Source organism: Stegastes partitus, unplaced genomic scaffold (genome assembly GCF_000690725.1).
Source record: "Stegastes partitus isolate 25-593 unplaced genomic scaffold, Stegastes_partitus-1.0.2 Scaffold492, whole genome shotgun sequence".
Taxonomy (NCBI): domain Eukaryota; kingdom Metazoa; phylum Chordata; class Actinopteri; family Pomacentridae; genus Stegastes; species Stegastes partitus.
Genome location: NW_007578223.1, coordinates 313,081 through 340,501, shown reverse-complemented (window position 1 = coordinate 340,501; position 27,421 = coordinate 313,081). Strand labels below are relative to the sequence as shown.

Sequence of the window (27,421 nt, the reverse complement as noted above, 5' to 3'; positions counted from 1 at the left end):
GCCTCCCAAGTTAAAGTGTCAAATTAAACTGTGGAAACGGTTTGAGCAGAATATCAAGTCAAATTATACCACAGGGAGGTAATACAAGCCAGTTATTTCCAGATTATAACATTATTATTGTTTGTCTATATTTTATTAGAATCTAAATCAATCACGTTTTAATGTATTTATTCAAAACATTGCTCCAAGCATAACACTTCTCCTTTAGTGGAACCTAACACCACTACTACTATATTTGATAGCGATACACCAGAGGGTGCACAGATGTTTTCTAGTCATCAGCTGCCACATTCAGAGCACAACGTTGTCAGCACAGATCAGACCCTGTTATGTATCAATCACAGAGCTACTCTCCATCATCTGTGAATTATTTTTCATTCTAACATACCTTTGGAGAGACTTTGCCCGTCGCGCACACGCATGTGTACCCATGGCAACCCACAGAGCCCCCCTCCACACCACACATCACAGTTTAAGCCCTGCATGTCCCCCCCCTTCTTTTCTCTCCTCTGAGGACTAACTTCCTTCACCGCCTCTGCCTCCCGATGCGTCAGTAGGGATGTGTTTTGCTTTGTTTTTTGTCTGTTTATGTATTTATTTATTTATTTATTGCTGCGCGCCGAATGTGGTGCTGATGCTGCGCGCTCCTGAGCCCCCTCTGGAGTCTGAAGACCAATCAGAGCGCTTATCAGACTTCACCATCCCGTTCTCTCTCCGCAAAGCAGCCGGCGCACTTGTTCGCCACAGTCCCCTCGACCCCCTCAACACTCTTCCTCCCGCATCGGACAAGGAAGATGGTTCCGCGCACAGTGCATCTTGCAGCAGGCAGACTGAAGGCGTCGCTGATCGACTCGCTGCCGGACTTTTGAACTCACCATGCCGTGTTACGCCCGGTTCCTGCTTTTACTTTTGTGTTTGATCGTAATCGTGGAGTGCCGGAAACACAAAAGTAGGAAAAAGCGCTGGTCCGCGCCGGCGGAGACTCACAAGCCTGGAAAGTAAGTACTCTTTTATTTACCCGGCATGAAACATTCAGGTGAATTTGACCTCCAGAGATGTGCACTGGAGAAACATCCGGCAGCAGATCTAGAAGAAACACCTGAGCTTCATCCATCCTCCCTCCAACAATTCACATTTACGCACGCATACTGTGGAATAAATCAATGACCACTTTTACCAGTTTGACACCAAACCACCAAAGAGCAGTTACAATAAATGTAAGCTTGGAAGAAATGAGAAAAATTCAAGGCGAGAGAGTCCCTTTGCTGATTTCGGCTGCACTTCATTTTCCACCCAGAATATTGACATTTGCACGCAATTTGTCCGTGGCTAAACTTGTTCCTGCCGATTCCCAGTCCATTAGTTCTTCAGTGGTAACTAATGCTACCCATTACACCGTCTTCACACTATAAATTTCCTGGAATTAGGGGAATTGTTGGAGCCAAACTGTGCGTAAATAGCAGCCAGAGCGCATCGATCTGCTCTGCGTGCATCTGCAGCAAAGAATATACATTCCTCGATATACAAACGTGCCAGATGTTATTTCAGTTATCGGGGTTGCTTTGAGGGTAACAGGGGAGCGACCAGAGACTGGGAAAATTAGGAATTCCGGAAATTCTACTTGTCTGGCAAGCATGACACCCTTGTGTCATTTCCAAACAGCAGCAGCTTCAGCTGTGTTGTCCCTGCATGGAGCTGGCAAAATTTGGGTTTCCTCTCCTTATCTAATGAACTGTACCAGGCAGATTCCATCTTTCAAAAAGGGGCTCTGCACAGAACTTTCTCACTTACACAAAGCTGAAATTAATCCTTCAAACTGCTCGTTTTCTCAACCGCAGTCCAAACCCCAACGACATTTAATTTACTGTCACAAGAGACCAAGAACACCATCCATCCATCCATTATCTATACACCGCTTAATCCTCATTAGGATCGCGGGGGAACTGGAGCCTATCCCAGCTGACTCAGGGCGAAGCCAGGGGACACCCTGGACAGGTCGCCAGTATCACAGGGCTACATCAAGAACACCAGCAAAAGTTTATTTTTGAGAAGCTGCAACAAGAGAGTTGATTTGCTGCTAATTATACTTCTAAATCAATTGACTGTTAAAGCAGTCCTACCCGGATAATTGGACACATGGTTTTTAGTTTTTCTTTATACTGCTAGACCAATTTTTTGACCTTGTGAATGTGCAATTATAATCATCGAGAGAAACAAAGTTATTAGAATGTGCAACAACGTGAGATTAAATTAAGAGGGGACACTGAGATTGCTGATTCCAGACAGCTTTCCACTCTCCTAAAAATAAAGTTTAAGTCTGGACATATTCTGTTTTCCTCATTGTCAACTAATCTCCTGCACAAACCATCAATGGACATATTCTACTAAGTACTATGTGTGCAAGCCTGATGTATCCTATTCCTTTGTGTGACAGAGCTCCATTGTTGTCAAATAGCTATTAAGCGCACATCAGTGAGTCACAGTGTTGCTCTGGATGACATGTTTCCTCATTACCATGAACGCACACGCTGTAGTTTATTTTGACTCAGTCCTACATTCACCATCCTGCTGCCTGAAATACTCACTAAAGAGCCATGTGGATTAATCTGCCACTGAATGTGTTCAGCCACCAACGAGTGTACTATTTTCTCCTTTTTTTTTGTTTGTTAAAAAGTACAGTGTGTGGGTGTTTGAGTATTTTTCAAATGAAACTGTGTATTTGTGAGGTGTTTCTTAAGATTTGTGTCCTCAGTGGGAATCAGTGGGTTTGGAGCTTAGAAACACAGGCAGAATAGATAAGTGTAGTGGAAAGAGGTCCAAATTGGATATTTCATGATTTGCATTCAGTGCTGATGAACAGTGCAAATGTAGGAAGTGGTATGCAGAGAGGTGGGAAGAAAAAATGGAGCTTTGCATTGTTTGAAGCCTGTAGCTCACATTAAACCTGTCCTATAGTTAAAGTAGAGGATTTGTGGAGACTCACTGGGATCAAGGTGCTGCTGTCCTGGAAAATTGATATGTGGGTGTCACGTGATGCTCATATATGTTGCCTTAAGGTTGTGGTGCTCTCAGAAAGTCGTCCAAATTTAGTGATTCAGTGTTAAATTAAAACACAGGCTGGAATCGAACAGCAACCTCTCATGATAAAGTCCAACATTTTGTTGACCCATCATCCACCCCAACTACCTCCATGTGCTCTTTAACTATTTTAGCTGACTTCCTACTTTTCTCTTGTCACTTGTCAGTACAGCTCTGAAGGGTTTGCCACTTGAACATTAACATAAGTTGTTTTAGGGCACATATTTTTGAAAAATTGCATTCGATGTATTCAGAATCAGAAGTATCAAGAGATGAAGTAACACATTATTAGTTTTGGTGTTTTTGTGTTGACTGACAAAAAGAAAACTAGAATCCCACAAGTTTGACCAAACACCATTGGCACTTTAAAGGGTAGGTTTAAACATTCTAAAGTCTGTATTGAAACCATAATGTGGTGCCCATGTGAAACTTGAAACACTTTTCTTACTATCATCAGTCCTTTTGTCCATACTGGATATCTGTTTATAGTGCAATTCAAATATAAGTGAGAGGTAACAAAATCCACAGACCTCATATGATCCAAAAAAAGTCTTCTGAACTGAAATGTGAGGCTTTAACACTCATATCAATTTCAGATCCAGTGGCTGTCTTCCAAAAAAAACAGGATTTTTAGCATAAAGTTCAGTCTGTTCTCTGGTTGAGGTGGAGTAAAACAAACCGCAATTTTGGAAGATATCCACTTGATCTGTCTAACTCAGCCCGATAAAGCCTCATTCACTGCTTATCCAAAACATGATGAAAATATTTACCTAATATGCTGTTGCTCCTTCACCTGCTGCCAAAACAACTCCAACCCACTGAGACATGGACTTGGCTCTTGTCAAAGCCACTCAGGTCTTTACCACCTGCACAATTATCCCACATCTACTATTTAATCTATCCCAGACTGTTGCACACACCATTGTTCCCAGATAATCAGCATTGGCTCATTGGTGCATTAGCTTCATACAAACTTTGTAATGAGTTTTTCCAAATGAGGGTTGTAGATTTTGTCCCCCATCCCTTATGTTGAAAGTTTATTGTGAAGGGAGCTCCTAATGACCAGCATGAACAAGAGGAATGATTAGAGGTTGTCTAATCTGGACACCTGACTGTTGTTTTATGGCAGACTTGAACAATGGTGAAACTTTTCTTTAGAAAACTCTCCTCTCTGTGTGTTGTCAGCCCTCTGTCAAAGAAGGTATCAGATGGAACCAAAACCCGAAAGGTGAAGACCAGCCACCTGCTGCGTATCGACGAACATGACTTCACCATGAGGCCGGCGTTTGCAGGTAAGCTTCATGAGCAGCTTGCAGCCAGCGATGATGTTGAGGACCATGTGAGAATATTCCTTCATTGTTCCTGGGTCTCCTAAAGAAGTGTGTTTTCTGAGAGATATCACTACGTGAGCCATTAGATGTTGGAGCTCAGCAGTCCGCTGACATTGGCTCAGCCTGTCAGCTATTAGCGCGTCACACTTCACCCTTTGTTGAACCTGAGTGTGAAGTGAATGTTGATGCCACGCTGAGTAGAAAAGCAGAGTCAGGTTTATTTTTCCCACCTGTCTTCTTTTCTGCTCCACTACCAAACCCTAAATAGGACAGAAATAGGCAAGAAGTGGAGCTTGCAGTCTTGAGCTAAAGAAGAAAAAGGAATAACTTCAGCCAGTTTCTTTCAGCAGGTTCTATTATATCTTAAATACACACTGACACCGAGGTGAGCAGAGGTCATCCTGCAGCACCTGAGAGAAATACTTTTTCTCATCCTTTCTGTTGCTTCAGACTTATTTTTAAGATGACTTGACTTCACTGTCAGACCTTTTTGAAACCATGTCTGATTGTTGCTATTTTCCAGCAGTGACAGCGATCAGTCATGTGTTGGCAGAGGCAAAAGTCAACTCAAGGGTGTTGTGGGTGTCCTTAGCTCTCACACACTGAATGTCAGGACAATGGCACTGCTCCTGGGATTTTTGGGAGGCAATTAAAAATAAGAAGCTTATTTGTTGCACTAAAGAGTCCCGTTCTCTGGTATTTAGCATACACGGGCCCTGTTTAAGCACAGGAGGAGGTGACAATCTAAATGAAATGTCCCACAGTGAATTTCATGCTCCTCTGTGACTACAGTTGCAGTCACAGATGGGACCGTGGATCCCACTGAGGACGACTTTTTTGTCTTGCATTTGTCAGCTTTTGTTCGCTGGATTCCGCAGCAGCAGAAGAAGAATGTGATCGTCTTATTCAAACATCATCAAAAGCTGACTTGTGTTAGCGCCCCGCTGCCGCCTGTGAGTCTGCCGCGCCATCATTTGGCGGAGGAAGACGTGTGAGCGTGCAGCAGCTGCTGTGGTTCCTCCTGGCTTCAAAGCACAGCGGCTGCAGTGTTACTAATGAAAGCCTCTTACATGGCCATTTCCTGTGTGCTGGGGGATAGATATTGAGAACGACGCCTGTTGTAAGGATGGACAAAATTCCCGAATCAGACGGAGAAAAAAAAGCACACAATAAATTGTTTTGTTGTGTTGTATTATTCTAAAGAACAAAGATATTGAATAGAAAGTGTGTTGTTTATGTCTCACAGAGCAACAGCAGGTGAGGTGTGCCATCAGTTGTGTGCAGGCAGAGCTCTGACTGTTCTAATGTTCCTGTTATCCTAAGTAGAGCACCTGAACTGCTCCTATTGGGCGGTTCCGGAATCACGAATCAGACATCTAGGGTGGAGCAGATAGTTGTTTGGACAGAATATTTGTCATCACATCAAGTTGTGATTTCCTCAGTACATCTATTTGTGGAGCTCCTCCTCCCTGTCTGCCTCAGGGTGGATAGACCTGTCATGCGTTAGTCATATTTGCATTAAAGAGACAGCGTGTTTTCCCCTCGCTTCACCCAAGCAATTCTCAAGAACCCTCCACCGAATGTGTCCCATAACTGGGATTTCTTTCTGGCCTTAGCATCTGTAGTGCGCACGCCTAGCTGTCTAATCTAGTCAGGGTGAAGCAACAGCGGATTTACAGGCACTAATCCATGAACTGAGTCAGTCCAGCATGGAAGGCATAAGGGGGGTTTTCTCCCTGTGTTCTCATCGCATCCGCAGAAATTAGATGAAGGCAGTCCGGTCTGTGAGAGTCGAGGCCGCCATGCAGAGTGTAGCTGTAATCGGAGATATTTGACTATCTGCGGAAACTTTTGATAAATAATTTGCAAGATTAACTCGTGTTTGGGGATCAGCTGTTTTGTGTGTGGGTGTTTCTTTCAGTTTTATGAATCAGCTGAGCAAATTCAAAGAACTAAAGCAAAATGTTAATTGACAAGATGCACACTTGTGCCTGGAAAAAGCCGTCCCAACAGCAAGCTATGCTAAAATGTTAGTTCATGATCAGAACTAATCGCTGACCCCTGCACTTAGGCATTTTGCTACTAGACCCTTAAGCCTTGATCATGCATCAGGACAGACATTGCTGCACACAGTTAACAAACTTACACGCATTTCTATACAAATTACAATCAGGGCTGTGCATACAGTACATGAGCACTTCCAGACATACGCCTTTAAAAACACAATGATGTGAGCTCTTTTATTCATGGAGTTCGGCAGGACAAAATGATCAAGTCAAACAGCACGTGACACAGCTGAATGAGAACAGGACCAGTGGTGTGGAAGACAGTGTACAAGTTTCACAAAACTCCACTTCATTTTTCTGTCAAACTTTGATGCAAACTCAACATAAAGCTAAAAAGATTCAGCACTCTTTCACTTGCTCATGTATTTATTGACATAATAGGATTTTCTGTGGCCTCCAGCTGCTCTAACATAGACGTTTGTTAATCGAGAAAGTGGTTAGCACTGTTTGTAATATTAAAAAAACTAACTTTTAGTTCTCTGAGCACCACACAAATTCCAATTATCCAGTTGTATTAGGGTGGAGGTAGATATCTAAAATCTTTAAGGCTTTAAACAAACAAACAGGGAAAAAAAACATGTTCACTTTGCACAAATTGGTTTGAAGGGACTTATCTCAGTACAAATTTGTTTGGGTGTATTTGCCATGAGATCACAGTCTCACACTCAAGAATCTTTTTGTGAGGGTTGTTATCTAATCTTTTTACCCTAAAACCTTTGCTTACAAAATAAGCAAGGCTGTATAAATTAACCCTCTGAACTCCAAGTTGTTCCTGACCACTTTTTGCTCCTGTAACATTTTTACTCACTGTGGGCTCATTTTTTCAATGGAATATAAAACCTCCATTGAAACAGCACAACCATTGCTGGAAGCAGAGAGAACTGTCAGAAATGTCTTTTGTGCAGAAAAGCACGGTTATAAATCGTTGAAAAAGAAATCAAAGTTGCATTTCTTTTATTTATTTTACAAAAATGGAAAAACCTGGACTTATTATGTCCAACATTTTTCCAAGTGCCCCAAGGGGATGAAAAAAAAAGGATGGCTCAAAATATTATAAATATTTTATGACTAGAATTTCCATTTGTTGCCAGACTTGTCTCATATCTGCTCGGTGTAAACACAGCCTGCAGTTTAGCCCTGTTCAGCTGGAAAATCCTTGAATTTTTTATTTTATTTTTTATTTTTTGCAGGATTGTTGGCTGCTGCTGAGTCACTAATGGCTTTCTGGTTGCTCTGAGGAGTGTAGAATTTTTTTGTTTCTGGTTTGGGCAAAGGTTTATTCTAGCTTTTTTAAAAATGGGGCATGTAGAATATTGTGTTGATGTGTTTTGATGAAATATTCTAATTTTAAGCTTAGATTTGGCTATTTTTGCAGATGGAACAAGAAGTCACCAGAAAGCTGATAATCTGTTGATTCATTTCTGCTTTTACAGTTTTTGAGTCTGATAAACTGTGTGATTATGGCAATCTTTCAAACATAACTTGCCTCTCAGACTCGCGGGCAGGTTTTGGGGTTCAGAGGGTTAAAAGCGTTCTGTATAAAATGTGCAGTCAGACTGCCATAAATGAATCAACAGAAACAGTATTCCAACACATGAGAACTGTTGGCAAGAATGGGCAAAAATATGCTGAAGCTCCCAAATGTAGTCTGCTGTAATAATGAGCACTCGAAGGAGACTAGATGCACAGACAGCTGTAGGATTCAGGATGGAAGGAGGGTGAGCATGGCCTAACTCATTTTTTCCTTCAGACTTTCCTAATGGGTTAATTCGGTCAAAGCAACCCTATAAAACACTTATTTTTTTTCTGGATGCCTGCTGTGAAATGAAGTTCAATTAGATTAGAATGCAGCAGTACAGACAGAACAGATAGCTCACACATCATCAGACACAAAAGTACCCGCAAAATCCCTTGAAAGTTCCCCCTCAAGTGAGATATTCCTCTAATTTCAGGCTGCACACCTGCTCGTACACATCAAAATAAAAGACCCTCAGCATCTTGTGTTTCTTAGATTAATAATCATCATGTAGCCTACACGTGTAGCATTCTTAATTAGAGACATTATGAATTTTCCCCCACAGGGAGAAAAAAGGTCCATGTGCTCATTGACTCAAATAATTAGCCTGATAAAAAATTCAATAGCTTGTTAAATCCCCATACATAACAAATAAAAATTGTTTTTTTTTGTCATGTTATGAATGCATGCGGATTATGTGCTTTTGTTTTCCTCCTGCGCTTTGATGATAATTCCATTTTAAAGAATAAGATTTGCTACTAAATGAGCTGTTTGGTGTTTAGTGAAGCTCTCAAAAAAGCAGAACCCTGAAACTATCAAATCGCCTGCTCTGCCAGCAGTGTTCTCTGCATTTTAACTTTGATGTATAGTCTTTGTTGTGCTGCAACGCCGATGCTCAGCGGTGCTCATGTTTGTGGGACTGTAAGGTCAGAGAGGGGGGTTGGGGGGGGACACACACTGTCTGACGCACTTTTGCTTCATGCCCCATTTGAAAGCGGCCCACATGGAAGTGCTACTGAGGGCTACAAGGGCTAACAGGAATTATGAAGCGAAGCATCGCTGTGACGCATTCATGGATCGCATCTGATAATCAGTGACGTTGAATAATTCGTTGATGCTGTCAGCTCAAAATAGCAAAAGGAAATCTTCTGGCAAAACCATGCGCAGGACATTTCATCTGTGCCCGGTTGTTGCATCTGAACACACTTTTTCAGCCTCAGTCTGTGGTGTTTGGAGCTTCTGAACACTATAATTTAGACAACATGCAAAGCTATGTCCCTCTTTTTTTTCTGTGTGAGGTCTGGGTGTGCCCTCCTGCTACCCAGCTGCTGAGAGAGAGATGAGGAACTCCAAAGCACCGCTAGTTGAGGCTTTTTTCTCAGCAGGTGTCTGGTGTTATGTCCGCTGAGGGGTCATGTCCGCAGAAAGCTCCGGCTCGACCGGGTCTGGCACGTGATACTCGGCATATGGTGTGAGTAAGAGTAGGGAGGACACTCTGCTGACAGCTGGAACTGGGCACGAGTTAATATCCCCTCTTCTAGGTAGCAGCTTTGCCGTGCCACTAGTTATGTAAGTCTGGCATCCTTACTGCTGTGCAGATTAACAATACTACAGCAGCCAATGTGACTTTAATACACAAATGACAGAAGGGTGTGTGAATTTGTTTTGCTATTGATGATAAGGCTACTAGGATACTTTCCCCCATATCCCTGTAAATCCCAAACTGACCTTAAATTTAATCCTCTCAATCAGCTAAACAACAACACGTCCACAAATATGTGAGTGCTGGGCTCTGTTTGATGCGACTTCCCATGCGAAATGATTGCAGCTATTAGTCACGGCTTAGCAGGATACCCCCATCCTGTTATTTTAGGAGTGTATGTGTGAGAGGATGAGCTGACTGACACTGACTGTATCAGACCTGACGTCAGATTATTTTAAAAATCAAATGGCATCTTTGCATGTCTGTCTTTAGTTGGTTCGTATTTTTCATCGGAGACAAACAACAGCATGGAGCAACAATGAGATGAAGTCAAAGGTGTCTCTGGAGAATTCTAACCATTCGCCTCACCTTTGTAGTGACTATTGATTATCTGTCCTGCCTTTGCTCCTTTGGTTCACTCTCATTGCTCTAGTGTCATTTTTGGCTACAGCAGGCAGCTATTTTCAGAAAAAAAGCAGCTCTAAAAGACCCACTTTACACTACCTTCTCAGCAGCAACCAGCAGACAGACCCAATTAGACATGAGCTGGTGAGCAAAGTGGAACATTTAGCAGCTAAAGAGGCAGATGCTTTTCTAAGGAGTTGGTGGAGACCAAAAACAGAGCTAAAACAGAGTGAATATTTGCTGTATAGACACAAACACCACCACCAAATACATGATAGTATTGCTGTTTACATCATTGTTTTAGTTTCACTGCTTCCTCAGATCTTTTACTAAACATCAAATCTGTAGAAAGTGGTGATCAGACGTATCTTCACAAAGCGTTGTCCCAGATGACAGAAGGAGATGGTGGTGGTGGAGTTAGACATTTTGATGAAGGTTCCCTGGATGAGGTGGTGATGAGGAAGAAGAAGGTTGTACAAGGCTAGATCTGAAAGACAGAATGGCAGAATTGCAGTGACATTTAAAGAGCAGAAACTGATTGGCTCGGCACCGATGCAGAAAGACGATCGGACAAATGTGGTGATGCCAACATTGGGAATAAAGGGATGTAGCGGAAAATAGAACAGCGGAAATAGCACCTATCCACCCACAGAGGAATATATATGAAAGAACATATTGCTATAAGACAGAAACAAGTGTAATTTAAATGTGCTTTCTTCATTATTCATTTTGCTGCACAAAATAATCTGTGGAGGTGTGTTTGTTTTCTTCAAACTTGTAGCCCGAGGACTTAGAGAACTAACAAAAGTTTAAATTGATAGCTTTTCTAGTCAGAGAGCCCAAAGGGTTTAATATGAGTGAACTTTGCTTTTACCTTGCAAGTGTGTGTGTGTGGAGAGGAAGGTTTTGTTGTTTTTAATTTTCCTGTGAGACGAGTATGCTGATTGTGAATGCAACCAATAACAATACAATAAAGACTAAAGCGTTTCTTGGCTTTGTATATAAGAGCAGAACATACAGAAAAAGACTTTAGGGTACTTGGTACTTTGTTCTTAAATTCTTGCTTCCAAGCAACTTAGAGCAGTGAAATATCTGAGTGAAAACCTGATTGTGTCTGACTGATGTTTATCTACAGGTCCTGCTGTCCCTGTTGGAGTGGACGTTCAGGTGGAGAGCTTAGACAGCATATCAGAGGTGGACATGGTGAGTGGCTCCAGTGCATTAAGTGCCACAGGACACACAACGTACAGTTTCATACTGCATATATTGTTTCAGCATCAGCATTGCAACACACATGTACATGCACAATAGTCACATCACAGGACATGTAAATGTAAAGGAAGTAAATTAACTCAAACACTTTTGGTTCTTAAAAGAAAACTCACACAGTTCGCATTAAAAGTCTGTCCAATGCAATATAATTTGCTCAGATTAAAGGGTTCTTGGGTACACTGTGTTTTTGTTGTTGTTGTTGTTACTTTATTCAGAACACATGGAGTTCAATGACATGCAGGCTCCAAGTGTGCTCAGAAAAATGAGCGAGGATCAGGAGAGAAACCCTGAACAGACAGATTTGGTTGCAAAAAAGAAACGCAACATCAGAACTGCACAGTTAATGAAAAATAAATCACGATCACAATTGAATCTTTCCACAATTGCCCACTTGAAACTAGAAAAATAGCCAACTGGCTTTAGCTTGGGTAAATCTGACTTTAAAATACCTTATTTCACTCTTTTCTAAGTATTTTTTGGTAACATACCAGTTTAAGCTGCAGTAATCAAGCGGAGACTAGAGGCTTCTACGTGCACAGCGCTGCAGCCACCGAGCTAGCTTTTACTTTAGCAACTTCACTCAATTGTAGTATCTATTGATAAGTGGTTATTCAGCAACTGAGACGTTTTTGGTCCAGTTTTATTGCTAATTTGCCTTTAAAGATGTGTTAAATTCAGGTGAAGAATAATCTCATTTTAAGTCTTGATGCAGATTCGTGCATTTGTAGAAATGTAGCACAACTTGAAACAATTAAGGCAGTGCTCTGTTTTTATGTGAAAGTGCAATAAAAACCCTTTAAAATCAATGAATAACTTTGATAATTAGGCAAATTATAATCTCAATATTAATCTTTGAATCATTTTGGCTATAATCATGCACCTCTCCTCTTTTGGCTCCAGGGAAGATGATGTTGACCAAAAACAGGTACTCTGTCAGCTGTGTCTTGGAGCTGTCGCCAAGGCAACACAATTAATTTGTCCGACCATTTAAACTTGAAATTAAATGGCATCATTTCAAAGCTCTGTATGATGAGTTGAAAGTCAGAGCTTAATACCATCCGAACTAATAAACTATTTTAATACCTTTGCCAGTGCTGCTCCGTGTGAAAAATAGTTCACAAAAAAGTTTTTCAAGTAAAAAGTAATTTTTTAGCTTTAAAAAAATAAATAAAAAGTTTAATTATTTTCTGTGCATGCTGAGTCACCTGCAAATTTACTCCAATCATTCCAGAATGATTAATCCTTTTAAAACAGTTTTTTTTTAAAGTCACCTACTGAAAATTCCAACTCAGATGTGCTGCAAAGACTGAAAATAGCAGTAATTAAAACAGACTCAGTCAGGGTGGGAAAAAAGAGGATTACTAGGATTATTCTGTCTCTCTAACTTAATATTCAATCAACACTAACTGAAAGTAATGAGATTATGAAAGAAGTAGAAACATAATGTCGTTATTAATGATAGTGTTGTGATGGATTATGTGACTGGTGGCAGTGAGTCTGTGACAATTTGCCTCTGTGGAAGTTAACAAATTAACTTCCTGTGCTTCAACACATGGGGGAGAAGCTCTCCTCAAACAAAGCAGCTAATGAGCCGATGCAGGAACATTCTTCATTACCAGCATGACAATGGACACATGACTAAGACTGCGGTGACACTTGTGTCCTCGGTGTAACTTTTTGGACACACTAGATCCTTGGACAAATGCAGTCTCGTTGGGGAATCTCTGATCTTGTATCAGATGTCTGTGTTGTGTTGCTTGAATCAGAGGGACTACTTTAAAATGCCACAAGGGTATCCTTTTAGTCATTTAGTTCTAGTTTTCAGTTGGATAATCAGAGATAGATTATGAAAGCTCAGTGGCAGGAATTATTTGTTTTGCTCAAAGTCAGACTGAATGCAACGTTGAGTAATGTAATTAAATCAGCCTTCTGTTCTGGAACCATAAATTGGATACCAAACAGTCATCCTGACGTTGTGTAAGCTCCTGTTTGCAAGGACAACTGAGGATTGCATTTAATTTGGAACCAAGGGTTGAGTATTTAATTGTTTCTAAACAGAAGGAGGGGGGGAAAGATGAATGATTCCAGATGACGGCTACTCCTAATGACATTATGTCACATTGCAAAGCTGCGGGACGCTAAACGGTCACACAGCAAGTGATCTTTTGCTGTTTTGTTTAAAAGCATCCAGGTTGAGCAAACACGAGGTTTCTTGTTGTCAACAAATCCAATGAAAAGATCCAATCAAAGTGTTATAATGTGTGATCTAGGAATCAAGCCCTTTGGTTCCTATTAAAGGCACGAACCGTACCACTCAAATGATTATTATTTTCAGAAAACGGCTCAATTTAATTATTTCTGCACTAATAAACAGTGAGTCCTACTCAGGCTGGTAGATATATAGCATTTCTTGGCAGCAGTTTTGAAATTGGTGAAGTAAACCAAACGGATAAACCCTTAGCAAACCTTTTAATATTTTCCCTTTTAATTAAACCTTTTAATTATCATATTAGCAAGTCAAATCTTTCACAGGCTATTTTATGGTTTGTAAAACCTGTTTCTGAACTAATTTAAAACAAATTAAGTTTAACTGCCTAAATAAAAGTTATTTGTGCAATCATCGTCAGAAGGCTAAAATTTATGTATGATGGCTGTTTCTACCATGTTTAATAAAGACTTGCAGCCACGATGGAAATAATATTCCATTGCATTTTTTGTGTGGCCAAACCTTAGAGGAAAAGCAGCACACCATAACTGTACAGTTTGTAAGACAGAAGAGCAGAAACATGCTGAGGTACTTGTGTGACAATATGTGTAGTAGAGGGAAATTGGATGCTGAGGCTGCATGTGCACGGGGCTGCGACTGTTTTATTTTCAGCCACATCAATGTCATGTGTTGGGTTGAGACAAAATAAACAACAGTGTGTGTTCATGTGGCGCAGCCTCTTTATATGCAGCCCGTGAGTACAACAGTGTGGCTCACTGATGTGTCATAATAGCTTTCAGACAAAAATTGAGCTCTTTGGCTCAGAGGATCTATTGGGCTTTGGATACACACAATACTTATTAAAGAGGTCAGTTTGTTGGCGGTTTAGGGCTGCACATGTAGGCTTATGATAAGTCCTGTGGTGTTTAATTACTCTCAAAATCTGTATGTATGAAAACCAGGTGCATGCTTGTGATAGGGGCACAGAAAACAGTATGTGTGAACAGAAGAGGGATCTTTTGTCAAGTTGACTTTTCAGATTTTGGAGGCGGTGACGGTGGCTGATAACTCCATCCATCCATCCATCCATCCATCCATCCATCTATTATCTATACACCGCTTAATCCCCACTAGGGTCACGGGGGGGCTGGAGTCTATCCCAGCTGACTTAGTGCGAAGGCAGGGGACACCCTGGACAGGTCGCCAGTCTGTCACAGGGCTACACTTAGAGACAGACAACCAAGCACACTCACATTCACACCTACGGACAATTTAGAATCACCAGTTAACCTCAACATGTTTTTGGACTGTGTGGGAGGAAGCTGGAGAACCCGGAGAGAACCCACACTGCAAGGGGAGAACATACAAAGTCCACGCAGAAAGATCCCGGGTGTCTCACCTGGATGCAAACAGGCGACCTTCTTGCTGTGAGGCAACGGTGCTAACCACCAAAATGAAACACAGAAACACACAATGTAACTAATATGTTATATAGCAGGACAAGTTGAGAAGTGCCATTAATGTGTGCTTACATAGCAATGTCTGTCTAAATTTTTCTAACATGAGCGAACATTAGCCAGCGGTAGCCTCTGTTTTACACGTAGTCACAAAATTGGTGAACGATATGTTAAAGTTTACTTGTTATTCGCTAACGTTTGCCACCCTAGTTAGTTTTATTGCTAATTAATTCCACTCAATGTTTTAGTGGCAGCTATGAGATAATGATGAATGCTAAAATGTAGCATAGGAATAGCACAAGGTGGCTCGGCAATGCCAGCTACACAGCAATACTGGCCACCATAGAGACCAAAACCTGTAAGTGTATCTCGGTTTTTTTTTAAAGTGAATTCCCCTCTTTGTTTTGAGATAGTAATGATGAAGAAACTTTAGCACAGTAGCCCAAGTAAAGTCATAGGAGAATCACAGAACCGGTGATCTGACTCAGTGTGTTCAGTTACACAGTAAAGTCCATCTGAAGTAGCCACATGAGTGGATTTCATTGCACATTTGACTTCATTTTTTGTAGTAATTATGAGGTAATGCCAAATGCTAAAATATATTTTAATAACTGCAAAAGCAGGAAAGGTGCATCAAGGTAAACCGGTTCAGTAATGTCCCACCAATGTTTTATAAAACATCTGAAACCAAATGCTCATTTCAGAAGAAGTAAGGCTGTGAAAACAAAACCAGAATACAGTGACTTCATAAAATGTGCCGCTTTGTTCCAAATAAGTTCAACTTTTATTTTGCAAAAGAAATTCTGTGCTATTTATTCTTTCAAAGGAGTCATAGAAATATATTTCAAAGCGTTAATTAACCAGTACATTTGTAGTTATAAATACCACAGAATGATGACATTCAAGGATACAGACTTCAGTTTGGTACACTTGAAATAATCTCTCATTAGTAAACACATTACAGTTATTACTCATCTGAGGGATTCAGACATGCCCCTGAACTCGTCTTATGCAACATCAAAGGTACTTTTATGGTGGGTGCCAAGAGTACAATGTGTTGCTGCAGCCATTATTCCAAACTGATCTGGTCTTACGTAATGCTGCGAGGAGACTAGGATAGAGGATGATGATCAGTGGCAATGTGGAGCAGTGCAGGCTCAGGACCACTCCTGCCTGCATAGCAACAGGGAGGAAGGAGGCGAGAAGACAAGGGTAATCTAGAACCAATGGACACTGCGTACCATGGTTAGTTAACATATGTTCAGCACTTCTCATGACTGTGTATGTTTAGTCATAAACAATCTCAATAATCCAGCGAGCACAGGCCAGAGCGCTGTAATCCCAGAGGAATTCAATAAATCAGATGCAGCAAGCAAGTAGAGTCCTCGTAGTGGGACTTAATCCAGAGGCTGTTTCTGTATCTGTCCCTCCCCTCCCCCGGTCCCTCAGGACTTTACCATGACCCTGTATCTGAGGCACTACTGGAAGGACGAGAGGCTGGCCTTTCCAAGCGCCACCAACAAGAGCATGACCTTCGACGGGCGCCTGGTGAAGAAAATCTGGGTGCCCGATGTCTTCTTTGTCCACTCCAAGAGGTCCTTCATCCATGACACCACCACTGACAACATCATGCTGAGGGTCTTCCCAGATGGTCACGTTCTGTACAGCCTGAGGTGAGGACAAGAAGCAAATAAGACTTGGCAGGACCCCAGTGGAGCCTGTGCGGCGCTGGTGAGGTTTACACTCTGCTTTTGTTTCCGCAGGGTTACAGTTACGGCTGCTTGCAACATGGACTTCAGTCGATTCCCTCTGGACTCGCAGACGTGCACGCTAGAGCTGGAGAGCTGTAAGTATTTGCACGCTCTGATACTGAACACACTTTCTCCAAGAAGACGGAAAGTGGAAATATTGTACCGCTATTCACGAAAGGCCCAAAGCGTTTTGGCAGCATGTTGTCTCACCAACACCTCCCTGCCGAAAAGCACCAAACTGTGATTCATCAGCAAGAAGTTGGTGCAGAACAACAGCATGTAATTTCATCATGCTTTCCCTTCAGTGGATGTTACTGCATTTACAGATTCTTACCAGCCAGAGCCTTTTCTTGCTTTAGTTGCACAGAGAAGCAAGCCTTTGGAGGGGCTTTAGTTAGAATTTTATATTTTAGTGCTCTTGCTTTTGTTTACATTGGATTCAACTTACAGCTTCCTTAGTGTTTGACTGTTGTCTTTGAAACGTATCGTAATGTATAAGGGTACATCAAAAAGTTCTTGACCTCACTCAGAAACAAGTGATGTAACTCCCATTTTGGGACATAAGTGTACACTATAACACTCAAACGTGTGAAGCAATCAAGGACAAAAAAAAGACAGGAAAACTTCATACTGGCATCTTGTTGCTCCAGGACAATCCGCCTGTCCACACAGTACAGGTGGCAGAAGCAGCCAGATGTGGCTTTGAACTGTTGTGGCATGCACCTTACTTGCCTAACCTGCACCGTCTGACTTCTATCTGTTTCCCAAACTAAAATCTGACATGCACCGTTGCCATTTTTCATGATGAAGTCATGCGTGCTGCTGGGGAGAAACTGAAGGCTTAAGACTTGACCTTCTCCACGAAGGGATGGTGAAGCTTGAACACTGATTGACCAAGTGCATTGTAGTCAAAGAAGGCAATGTAAAAAAATAATGCAAGAACAACCTTTTGCCTTTGACATTTTCTGGTGATGCTGAGAATGTTTTGAAGTACCCTCATACATTTCATTACCATAAAAACATGTCATACTCGGCATCTCCTCAGAATGGCTCCTTTGTAATGGAAACAGGTTCTTTTGCATTTCCAGTTACGTTAATTTAATAACTTCCTACACAGATACAAGTGCTGAGTTTTATTGACAGTAACTTAATGCCTCTCAAAAAACAAATGAGTAAAGTTGAATAGCTGGAATGACTTATCAACAAAGACAAACAACAGTGAGTATAGCAACAGATAGATGTTCATGTATGATATATACCTACATATAGTACTTAAACTTGTTTTTTTCAGTACCTATCCTTTAATTGCTTGACTCTGATTTAAGACTCATCCAATGACACTTCTGTTGAGTATTTTCTGATCACAGATCCAGCTGAACACTGAAACTAACACACCTCTCTGCTTACATTCCTGCTTTCTGTCTTTCAGATGCGTACACCGACGAGGACCTGATGCTGTACTGGAAAAGCGGCGATGAGTCTCTGAGCACCGACGATAGGATTTCACTGTCTCAGTTCCTCATCCAGAAGTTTCACACTACCTCCAGACTGGCTTTCTACAGCAGCACAGGTCAAGAGGCAAAGCAAATTCTCAGTGAAACTTTTAAATACTCTTGTTTTGTAAAGCTGGATGCCCACTGGACAAAACTGACAACTGCTCTTAAGGGCCGCAGAGACCCCCAAGCCCACATTAACAGCGTGGGAATTAGTTTGTAGAACTTTCCTCAACTGGTAAATACAAATGGAATTTGAAAGGACTTTAATGCAATTAATTTATGTACAGCTAATTTTGAGGCCCTGTATGGTCAAGGGGCCCAATGTCAACATCTACTTTTAATACCATGGATATTTCAGTTGACATAATGATTACATGGTACGTATTCCTGAGTGAATTTGTGTTTAATCGGCGTACAGCCAAATTAAGTTGGAGAACACATGGGGAGTTTAACCATAATGAGGCAAGTCAAAGAACCCCAGGGCATGTTCATTTATACAGCATATTTAATACACAAAACACCCCACAAGATGCACCAGATCAACTGGCAAATTGAAATTATTAAAAAAAAAAGAGGGACATACACTAAAGCATAGAATATCTGGAACATACAGAAGGTCTAAGGTGGTTACTGGTGAAAGTTTTTAATGGGGATTTAGTTGGAACAAGTCCTCTATGTGCCTTTGTGTTGTTTAGTTTGGACTCAGTTTGACCTGAGCGACTGACACTCATGGTAAAAGATAAGATTGGACTTGTTCAGAACTATGCAAACGTTTTGGGAACTAAAAGTAAAGTGATAATGCCATGAATAGTAAATAGTTTATTGATTGATTCTTTGTATAACTCTGGCTGGATGTCTGGGCTCATTATCCTGCTGCAGAGTGAATTTGGGACCAATCAGATGTCTCCCTGATGGTCTGATGTGCTCTCCGTGATGCATAACGATTTAAGCATCTAAAGTGTTTTAAACTTCTGCATATTACTGTAGTTTGGCTCTTAAGCACTGATAGATTTATGGACAAGCAGTCATACTTGGGAATCTACATACACACTGGTGTGACACTCCATAAAAACACAAAATCTGTGTAATGAGTGAAAACAAATGACATTTTTTGAGGGCAAACAGGATAAATCCCTTCAGAAAGTGGCAAAAGTGACAAAATTATAAACTTTACTGCAATGAATCCTAAAACACACAATGGAATTATATAAGGGAGAAGGATATTATTTTTCAAAGAAAGGTGCATTGAATAGATTGTAGCTTCACTAAGTCAATAGAATGCCCGTGAACTTCTTTGATAAATCCTTAAAAACACAAGTAAAGGTGTCCTGTGTGTACGAGAGCAAAAATACAAATGATAAATGATTGATCAGATTATCGTCTAGATAAAAGTAGCTTTGCATCAACTGAAAAGCCACACAAAAGCTGGCTCTCAAACACGCCTTTTTTTCCAGCTCCCAAAAGAATCTATATCCTAATAAATAAATGAACAAAACAATAAAAGCTGACTCACTGTTATGTGGAGGAATGGTGCTTAATAATAAAATAGCGACGTTCTCTCTATAAGATGGGTAAGAGACTCATTAGAAGATGTTTTGAAAGACCGGTAGCTTCATAGCCGCTACCAAATGTTTTCTGAGTGTGTTGGTTAATGGGCACACTGTGTTACTTAGTCACTGTGACCTCTCTACACGGTAACATTTGGCCGTTTTATACTGCAGGAACTTGTGGGTTATTTTAGAGCAGCTTGAACTTTTGTGTCTTTGTGTGTGTTCCAACGGCAAGAATCGCCCCAAAAAATTTTTTTATCAGGGCCAATTTTTGTGAGAGGAAAAAAGTAAAATTCCCTTGGTAAATACTTCTGAGCTGCTCCAAAAAAAAAAAAAAAACTGCTGTGCACATCTTGATGGGATGATGAAATGAAAAAATGACAAATGCTGATTGGTTAAACTCAGAGAGGACAGCAAGCCCTATTTTTCTGGCCCCTGGATGTCCTTCAGTGGCAGCATTCTCCTCTCTAACATTGCCATTAACACATACATTCACCATTCAGACTGACATAACAAACCTCCACTGTCCTATTTCCTACATAGAACTGAAGTTACATCCAGTAACGACTGTTTGTCATTGTTATGGAGCATTCGGGGAGAATGTTTTGGCTACCGAGTTTAAGAAGCTGTTGCATGGAAACCGAAAAGCTGAAAGTGCAGATTTAGGAGTTGATCCTGTATATGTTTGCACCACAGCTCCCTGAGTTCCTGCAGAGAAAAGTCACCTATTGATGTCGTATCCATCTACTTCCAAACTGTACCTGCCTTCGTAAAAAGCAAATTGTGCAGAATTTGTTTTATTCATTTTATTTGTCATCATTATTGCCAACACCAGCTGGTGGGTTCAGCACTTTTTTGCTCAATTATATCAAGTAGATCTTAATGGGACTCTACTGTAGCCACCTCTCATGACGTATTGTTGAGCCAGGCTGATTGTTAGCTTCTGCTTAAAGCAAGTTCTACATCCACTCCATTCTCGCCTTTCTCTCTCTCCCTCTCCTCCTCCTCCTCCTTCCTGGGCCTGCCACCACCATCTTCAGCCACGGGTGCTGAAGAAGGTCCTGCAGCAAGCATCAGTGATTTTTGCACATTTGGCAGCTTCTGCCTGAAGGGCCTGTCTTTTCTTGGCCTGCAATTTCTCAGCACCTCACGTGTGCTTTCTCTTATCCATCCTGGCACTCTGACTCTTTTCCCTTTTTTTTTTTTGCACTTTGCCGATGCACTGTTTAGTGAAGGATCTAAGCCCAAAGACAAACGGGTTTAAAATGTGATTGGATCAGCTCAGTTTCAATTAAGAAAAAAAACAACAGCAATGGGCTAATCTGGCTGTTTTCTAGACTTGGAAGATTTTTTTTTTTTTTTTTTTTAAATGGCACGTGGACCCACATGTCTTCCAGCCCAGTCAGTTCAGTCAAGTTGATTCCTGTTTGTTATTCAGGGTTTTATTGTTAATTTTCACCATTGGACTAAACACACAGTTGACAAAGAACACTGCATAACAAAGACAAGCACAAGGATCACAACCAGAACCTGCAAAAATATACATTATTTATGTATATTCTCAAGTGGGAGCAGGTACCTGAGATATAAAAGGTGGCCAGAGAATAAGCAAGTGTATTACTCACAGACTGTATATGGAGTCTGCAGTATTACTTCAGGCCACAAAAAGCAGAAAAACAAAGACAAATGAGAGGAGAGGGGAAAGAAAGTTGCTTGCTGGCTGCTCTGGTAGCACACAGCACTGTTTTGTTCCTATTAATAATAACTGTAAACTCTCTGAACACAGAGCACTTGCTGGTTATTTTCTGCTCCTGTCACATTTTTACTCACTTTGGGCTCATTTTTTCACCTTAATGAAACAGCACAACCGCAGATAGAAGCAGAAAGGATTTAGAAATGCTTTATTGTGCAGAATTGCTGCCATAAATCATCAAAAAGAGGATTTTCTGATTATTTATTGAAAAAAAAAAGAGAAAGAAAAGAAATATTAACCTGGAATTAACATGTACAGCATTTTTCCATGCTTTATTTTTTTATGACAAAATAGCAAAAGAAGAATAAAGTAATTTTCCTGAAATGTCACAGATTTAGGCTTAGATTGGGTTAATTTTCCAGATGGAAGGGCACATCACATGTGATTTGTTGAAAAATATTTCTAATTTTACAGTTTATAGCTCTGATCAATTTTTTGGAATTGAATTTTTTAAAGATAACATGGTTTTCAAAACAGCTAGCAGATTTTGAGGTTCAGAGGGGGTAATAATGAACAGATTTTAACAAATGTAAAACGTAAATATGACCCAGGTAGCCTTAATTCTGAACTTAATATAGATTTTTCTATTTCCTTATCTGTAGTGCAGGTACCAGTGCTGGTACAGAAGTTCAATTTGCCAACTCATTAAAACAGTCATGAGCCACAATTTCTCCAACTATGGTGTTGAATCTTACTTCTCAGATGGTGTCATGATTATTTACATATTCCCATGGCAGACAGTATTTCACATAGCAACAGGAAAATATGAGCACAAAGGACGAGTGATAGCTGAATTACGGTTTGCTGCCTCATGTTCATTTTTCCTGGCATTGTATAATGGCTGTTGGAACTGTTAAAGAGACCAGTGCTCCTGAAGTCAGGAAATAGTAAAAGATGTTCACTCTGAAAAGAATTGTTTGTCTTTGCCCAGTGAGGTTTTATCCAATTACTGAGGTTGGCCTCATATCCAGAGAAAGGCTTTTCCTCTGAGAAATATTGTATCCCAAGAACTTTTTAAATATAATTAATAATTTTTCTTCATGTTATTATTTTGTTATGTTCTAATTTGCTCTTCGCTGTTCTCATAGATTCTGTTATCCAGAAACCTGTTGCATTGTATTGGTTTTGTTTCACGTGCCCCTCAAGATTTCTTCCATCCCAGTGGAAATTAGTTTTTAATATCACCTTATTATGACATTTTATCATACCATTGCTCTGTTTTACCTCTGCTAGATGAAACAATTTGCCAATATCCACTGTATTTTACTTGTCCTTCTGTCTCCAGGCTGGTACAACCGTCTGTACATCAACTTCACTCTGCGGCGTCACATCTTCTTCTTCCTGCTGCAGACCTACTTCCCTGCCACGCTGATGGTCATGCTGTCCTGGGTGTCCTTCTGGATCGACCGCAGGGCCGTCCCTGCCAGAGTCTCATTAGGTAAGAAGATATCCAGCACAATGACTCTCCTGCCTGCTCAGATTTAATGGGTTTTCAAAGCACATCAAAGCGACTTGGGAATCTAAGCCAGCCAGCACAGGAGAAGCCCAGAAAGGAATCAAACTGTCAAAGGAATGGTTCAGCATTTTGGGGAAAAAATGCTTGTTTGCTTTCTTTCTTGAGTGAAACGAGACGATGAATATCGGTCGGTGTTAAGTATGGAGGCAGAGTCAGGACATGGTTAGCTGGAGGAAGGGAAGTTGGCAGCTTGCTCGGCTCTGTTCAAAGTTTAAAAATGCACCTACCAGGTCAAGAGTATAGAAAAGTGTCAAACCGTTTTTCAAATAAATTACACTTTGAATATTTGTATTTCATGTATACACTCAACAAGTATTGTGTTAGCAACACCTGCTTTGCCATGCATCCAATGCAGCAGCACTTTGCATAAAATCCTGCACATACAGGTCAACAGCTTCAGTTAGTTTTCACATCAAACATCCAAATATAGAAAAAATGTAATTTCAGTGACCTTGATATAAGTGTTGGTGCCAGACAGGCTGGTTTGAGTATTTCTCAACCTCTTGATCTTCTGAACAGTCTCAGAATGCTGTGAAACACAATTCTGCAGAAACATCTTATTGAGAGAGATCAAAGCAGAATAACCAGACTGGTTTGAACCGACAGACAGACTACAGTCACTCAGATAACTGCTTATTACAGCTGTACTTAGAAAAAAGCAGCTCAGACTCATAACTTGTCTAATCTTGAGGTGGATGGGCAACAAAAATCAGGGTCCAGTTGCATAATAAAATTTCAGACTGGTTCATACTGTTAGAATAGTGGAAAAATGGCTCTTAATTTTAAACCTGAAATGTCATACCATATTCTCCGACTAACTAAGAAATCCTGCTGACAAGTGGCACCAACTGACAAAAATAAGAAAATCATGGCTCTTAAATTGTGGTTTGCTGTTAATATTGTGAAGCAATAGAAAAAAAGGCTGGCTTTTTAGTCTGCAGAAACTGTCTCAGTTTATCCAGTAGAATATGTTACTATTCAACTTTCCAACGAGACACGAGTTTTCTCCTGAAGTGAAGGGAGCTAAGTGGTTTGATCCATCTTTTTTTTTTTTTCTTTTTTCTGTAGAACCTTAACTTACCCAGTATTTGTCCCAAATACACCCTACTGAGGCAGTCAAGAACTAAAAAAAACTTTGGGCCACGGATACATTTTGATGTCTGACTGTTATTTAGATCAAAGCTAAAGCCCAGAAGACCTTGTCAGGTTCCACTTCTGTCAGCCAAGAACAGAAATCTGAAGCTGCAGAGGGCAAAGGCTCACCAAAGCTGGGCTATTGAAGATGTAAAAATGTGGCCTAGAGTGATGAATCCCAATTTTTGCTGAGGCCGCAGATGGTAGGCTCACAGTTTGGCATCAATAGAATTTGTCCATGAGCCCAACCTGCTTTGTATTAACAATCCAGGCTGCTGCTGCTGGTGGTGTAATGGCATTTGGAATGTTTTGTGGCACATTTTCGGCTCCTGAATACCAGCGATCATGGTTTGAACACTAGAGCGTGTCGGAGTATTGTTGCTGAACATACGTATCCCTTTAGGGCCAGAGTTTACCACCTTCTCATGGTGACTTCGAGCAGGATAATGCATTATGTGTGAAAAGACTTGTCAAACTGGTGTCATGAACAAGAAAGTGAGTTGAGCGGACTTTCCCAGCCAGCCGACTTAAATCCAGGAGAACACCTTTGGGATGCCGGCAGAATGAGTGTGTAGCTGAGAAATGTGCAGAAATGATGTGATGAATCAGCAGAATCTCAAAGGAATGTTTACGACTTTTATGTAATTCATGACACAAAGAACTGAGGTTGTTTAAGAACAAAGTGGGATCTGATCCTTAAATTAGTATGCTGTTTCTAATATACACCATTGCCCATAAAGCTGGAATAATTTTTTGTTTTCAGACACATTCCTCTTTTTATTTTTATTTATACATATCAGTTATCACTTTTGACCAGGTTCAAAGATTACATACTTAGTCCCAGTTATCAGGTGAAATAAATTCTGACTTGGGGATCTGACCAAAGAGTTTGACATCCTGCCCATTAACACCATCAAAAAGCTTGTGGACAGTATGCCACGATGTCTTAACGCATTCATCCGTGTCAGGGGTGGCATACTCAACATTAAAGAGTAATATTGGACATTCTAATGCATGAAATCCCCTCAGATATGTGTTTCCTGTTAAATGGGCCAAGGTTGAAATTTTGAAACAAAACCCTTAATCATATTGTTTAATACCCCCAATTTTGTTTTAGCCTGAATACAATGTATGCAAAAGTTAATTATGGTTACATTTTTGCTGTGATTTGTATTGTATGTATATTGTGATATCAATAAAGTTCTGAGAAGATATACTCTTTATCTACCAAGAATAAATCGCATCATCACCATTTTATGAGAAGAGATTAAAAAAAAAATTACTCCTACTTTATGGGCAACAGTGTAGTATGTTCAACTTCAAGTTCATAGATCTGATCAAACTGACATTTGAAAAGGTTCTTGTGCATATATGAGAGTACAAGAAGTTTAGAAAGTTCTCTGCTTCACCCAGAAACAAAGCATGTAATTGCCATTTTGGGGCATAACATGTGTATTATAAAGCCTTACATCACTGTCCACAAAAAGTCAAATGTTTGAAGCAATCAAAGAGTAAAAGTTCTGTTGCACCAGGACAATGCACCTGTCCAATCAGCATTCACCTGACCTGGCACCGTCTGCCTTCTGTTTCCCAAACTGAAATCCAACTTATGTGGTCGCCATTTTCAGAGTGATAATGAAGTAATCCATGCTGTTGAGGAGCATGTGGAGGCTCATGATGTGACAGTAGTGAAGTTCGAACATCGGTAGACCAAATGCATTGAGGTTGAATGACACTATGTTGAAGAATAACACAAGAACAATCTTTCTCCTGTGACGCTGTCTGGTTAGGCTGAGAACTTTTTGAAGTACCCTCAAAAAGTATTAGTAAAAATTCTTTTGTGCGTATTTACAGATGTACAGTGTATGCACAGGTCATCTGATGTGTTGATTGGGTAAAATTTGTGGAAGGAATTTTGAGACACTTTCTATGGTCTCTGATCCCAGCAAGAGAAGAAATCTTCCACCTAGCTGTAACATTACTTAGCCACATATATCTTCATATACAGCCTTAGGACTTGAAAAAAACAACAAAGTCAGTGCATTAGAAATTCCCAAAACTCTACTATATGTCTGTACTTGACACAAAGATGAAATTAAATGATCCCGGACAGCCTTCACTGACTGCTCTGCTAATGCAAGGTTGTATGTTCTCTGCGATTCAGGTATAACTACGGTGCTCACCATGTCCACCATCATCACTGGAGTCAACGCCTCCATGCCCAGAGTCTCCTACATCAAAGCTGTAGATATTTACCTATGGGTCAGTTTTGTCTTCGTCTTCCTGTCTGTGCTTGAATATGCTGCCGTCAACTACCTGACGACGGTGAGGGACGGGAAAGACCGTAAGCTCCGAGAAAAAGTCCGGGAACAGGTACAGAGAGCTGTTTGTTAAGTTAATCCAAATGGTGCTAAAAACCTTTTGCTTAATTCTAATTCCTTTTCTCTTCATTCAGTCCCAGAACCTCCCCTGCACCTGCGGCATGTCTCACACCAAGACCATGATGCTGGATGGGACGTACAGCGAGGCGGACGCCAACAGCCTGGCGGGGTACACCAGAGCCTCCATGGCAGCTGAGGACGCTTCAGAAAAACCAGAGCGGATGGTGGTGCACCTCTCCCTGGACAATGAGTCCACAGGGGCCAAAAAGAAGGGCCTCCGTGGCTTCCGGATCATCCAGAACACCCACGCCATCGACACGTACTCTCGCATGATCTTCCCTGGCGCCTACATCCTTTTTAACCTGATCTACTGGTGTGTGTACTGCTGAGTGTGTACGCTTTAGCTTCAACTGTTGCAGTGAAAGAACAATAAACTCCGAAACCATTTCGTCGAGCTTAGGAGGGAGGTACAGTTTGTTTCCAGTCTGCATGTTCCGGGTGGAGTTTGGCAGGATGGCTGAGAAATATCGCCACCTCTGGCTCACATGTCATTGCTGGACTGGACCACTTATAGAGCTAATAAAGGTTCTCCTCCTGTATCACAAGCTGATATGTACCCCAATCATACTCCAACGACCTCATGGGGCTGGTTGCACGCTCAGTCTACTACCAGTTATACAAAAATTTTAAAAAAACAGACTCATTTTCAGCTTAAAAATTTCACCACCACATCCCGTGGTAACACAACTTGCCTACCATCCACAAAAGCGACCGCCTACCAAATTTCATGATATTCCAAAGCTTTCC

At 40.9% G+C, this 27,421-nt stretch overlaps 1 protein-coding gene across 1 annotated transcript; it reads left to right on the top strand.

The window, feature by feature from the left end:
- The first annotated feature begins 876 nt into the window (after window positions 1-876).
- LOC103361227 (gamma-aminobutyric acid receptor subunit rho-2-like) lies at window positions 877-27,003 on the top strand. Its single transcript, XM_008287255.1, has 9 exons — window positions 877-998; window positions 4,264-4,370; window positions 11,234-11,301; window positions 16,483-16,706; window positions 16,797-16,879; window positions 18,214-18,354; window positions 22,869-23,021; window positions 26,398-26,606; window positions 26,689-27,003. The coding sequence occupies exons 1-9, from the start codon at window positions 877-879 to the stop codon at window positions 27,001-27,003; spliced, it is 1,422 nt and encodes a 473-aa protein (XP_008285477.1).
- Window positions 27,004-27,421: the final 418 nt, after the last annotated feature.

Coding starts and splice junctions, on each gene's coding strand:
- LOC103361227 (XM_008287255.1), top strand. CDS start 877: ATGCCGTGTTACGCCCGGTTCCTGCTTTTACTTTTGTGTTTGATCGTA. Junction 23,022..26,397: donor CCCTGCCAGAGTCTCATTAG/GTAAGAAGATAT, acceptor TCTGCGATTCAG/GTATAACTACGGTGCTCACC. Junction 26,607..26,688: donor GAGAAAAAGTCCGGGAACAG/GTACAGAGAGCT, acceptor CTCTTCATTCAG/TCCCAGAACCTCCCCTGCAC.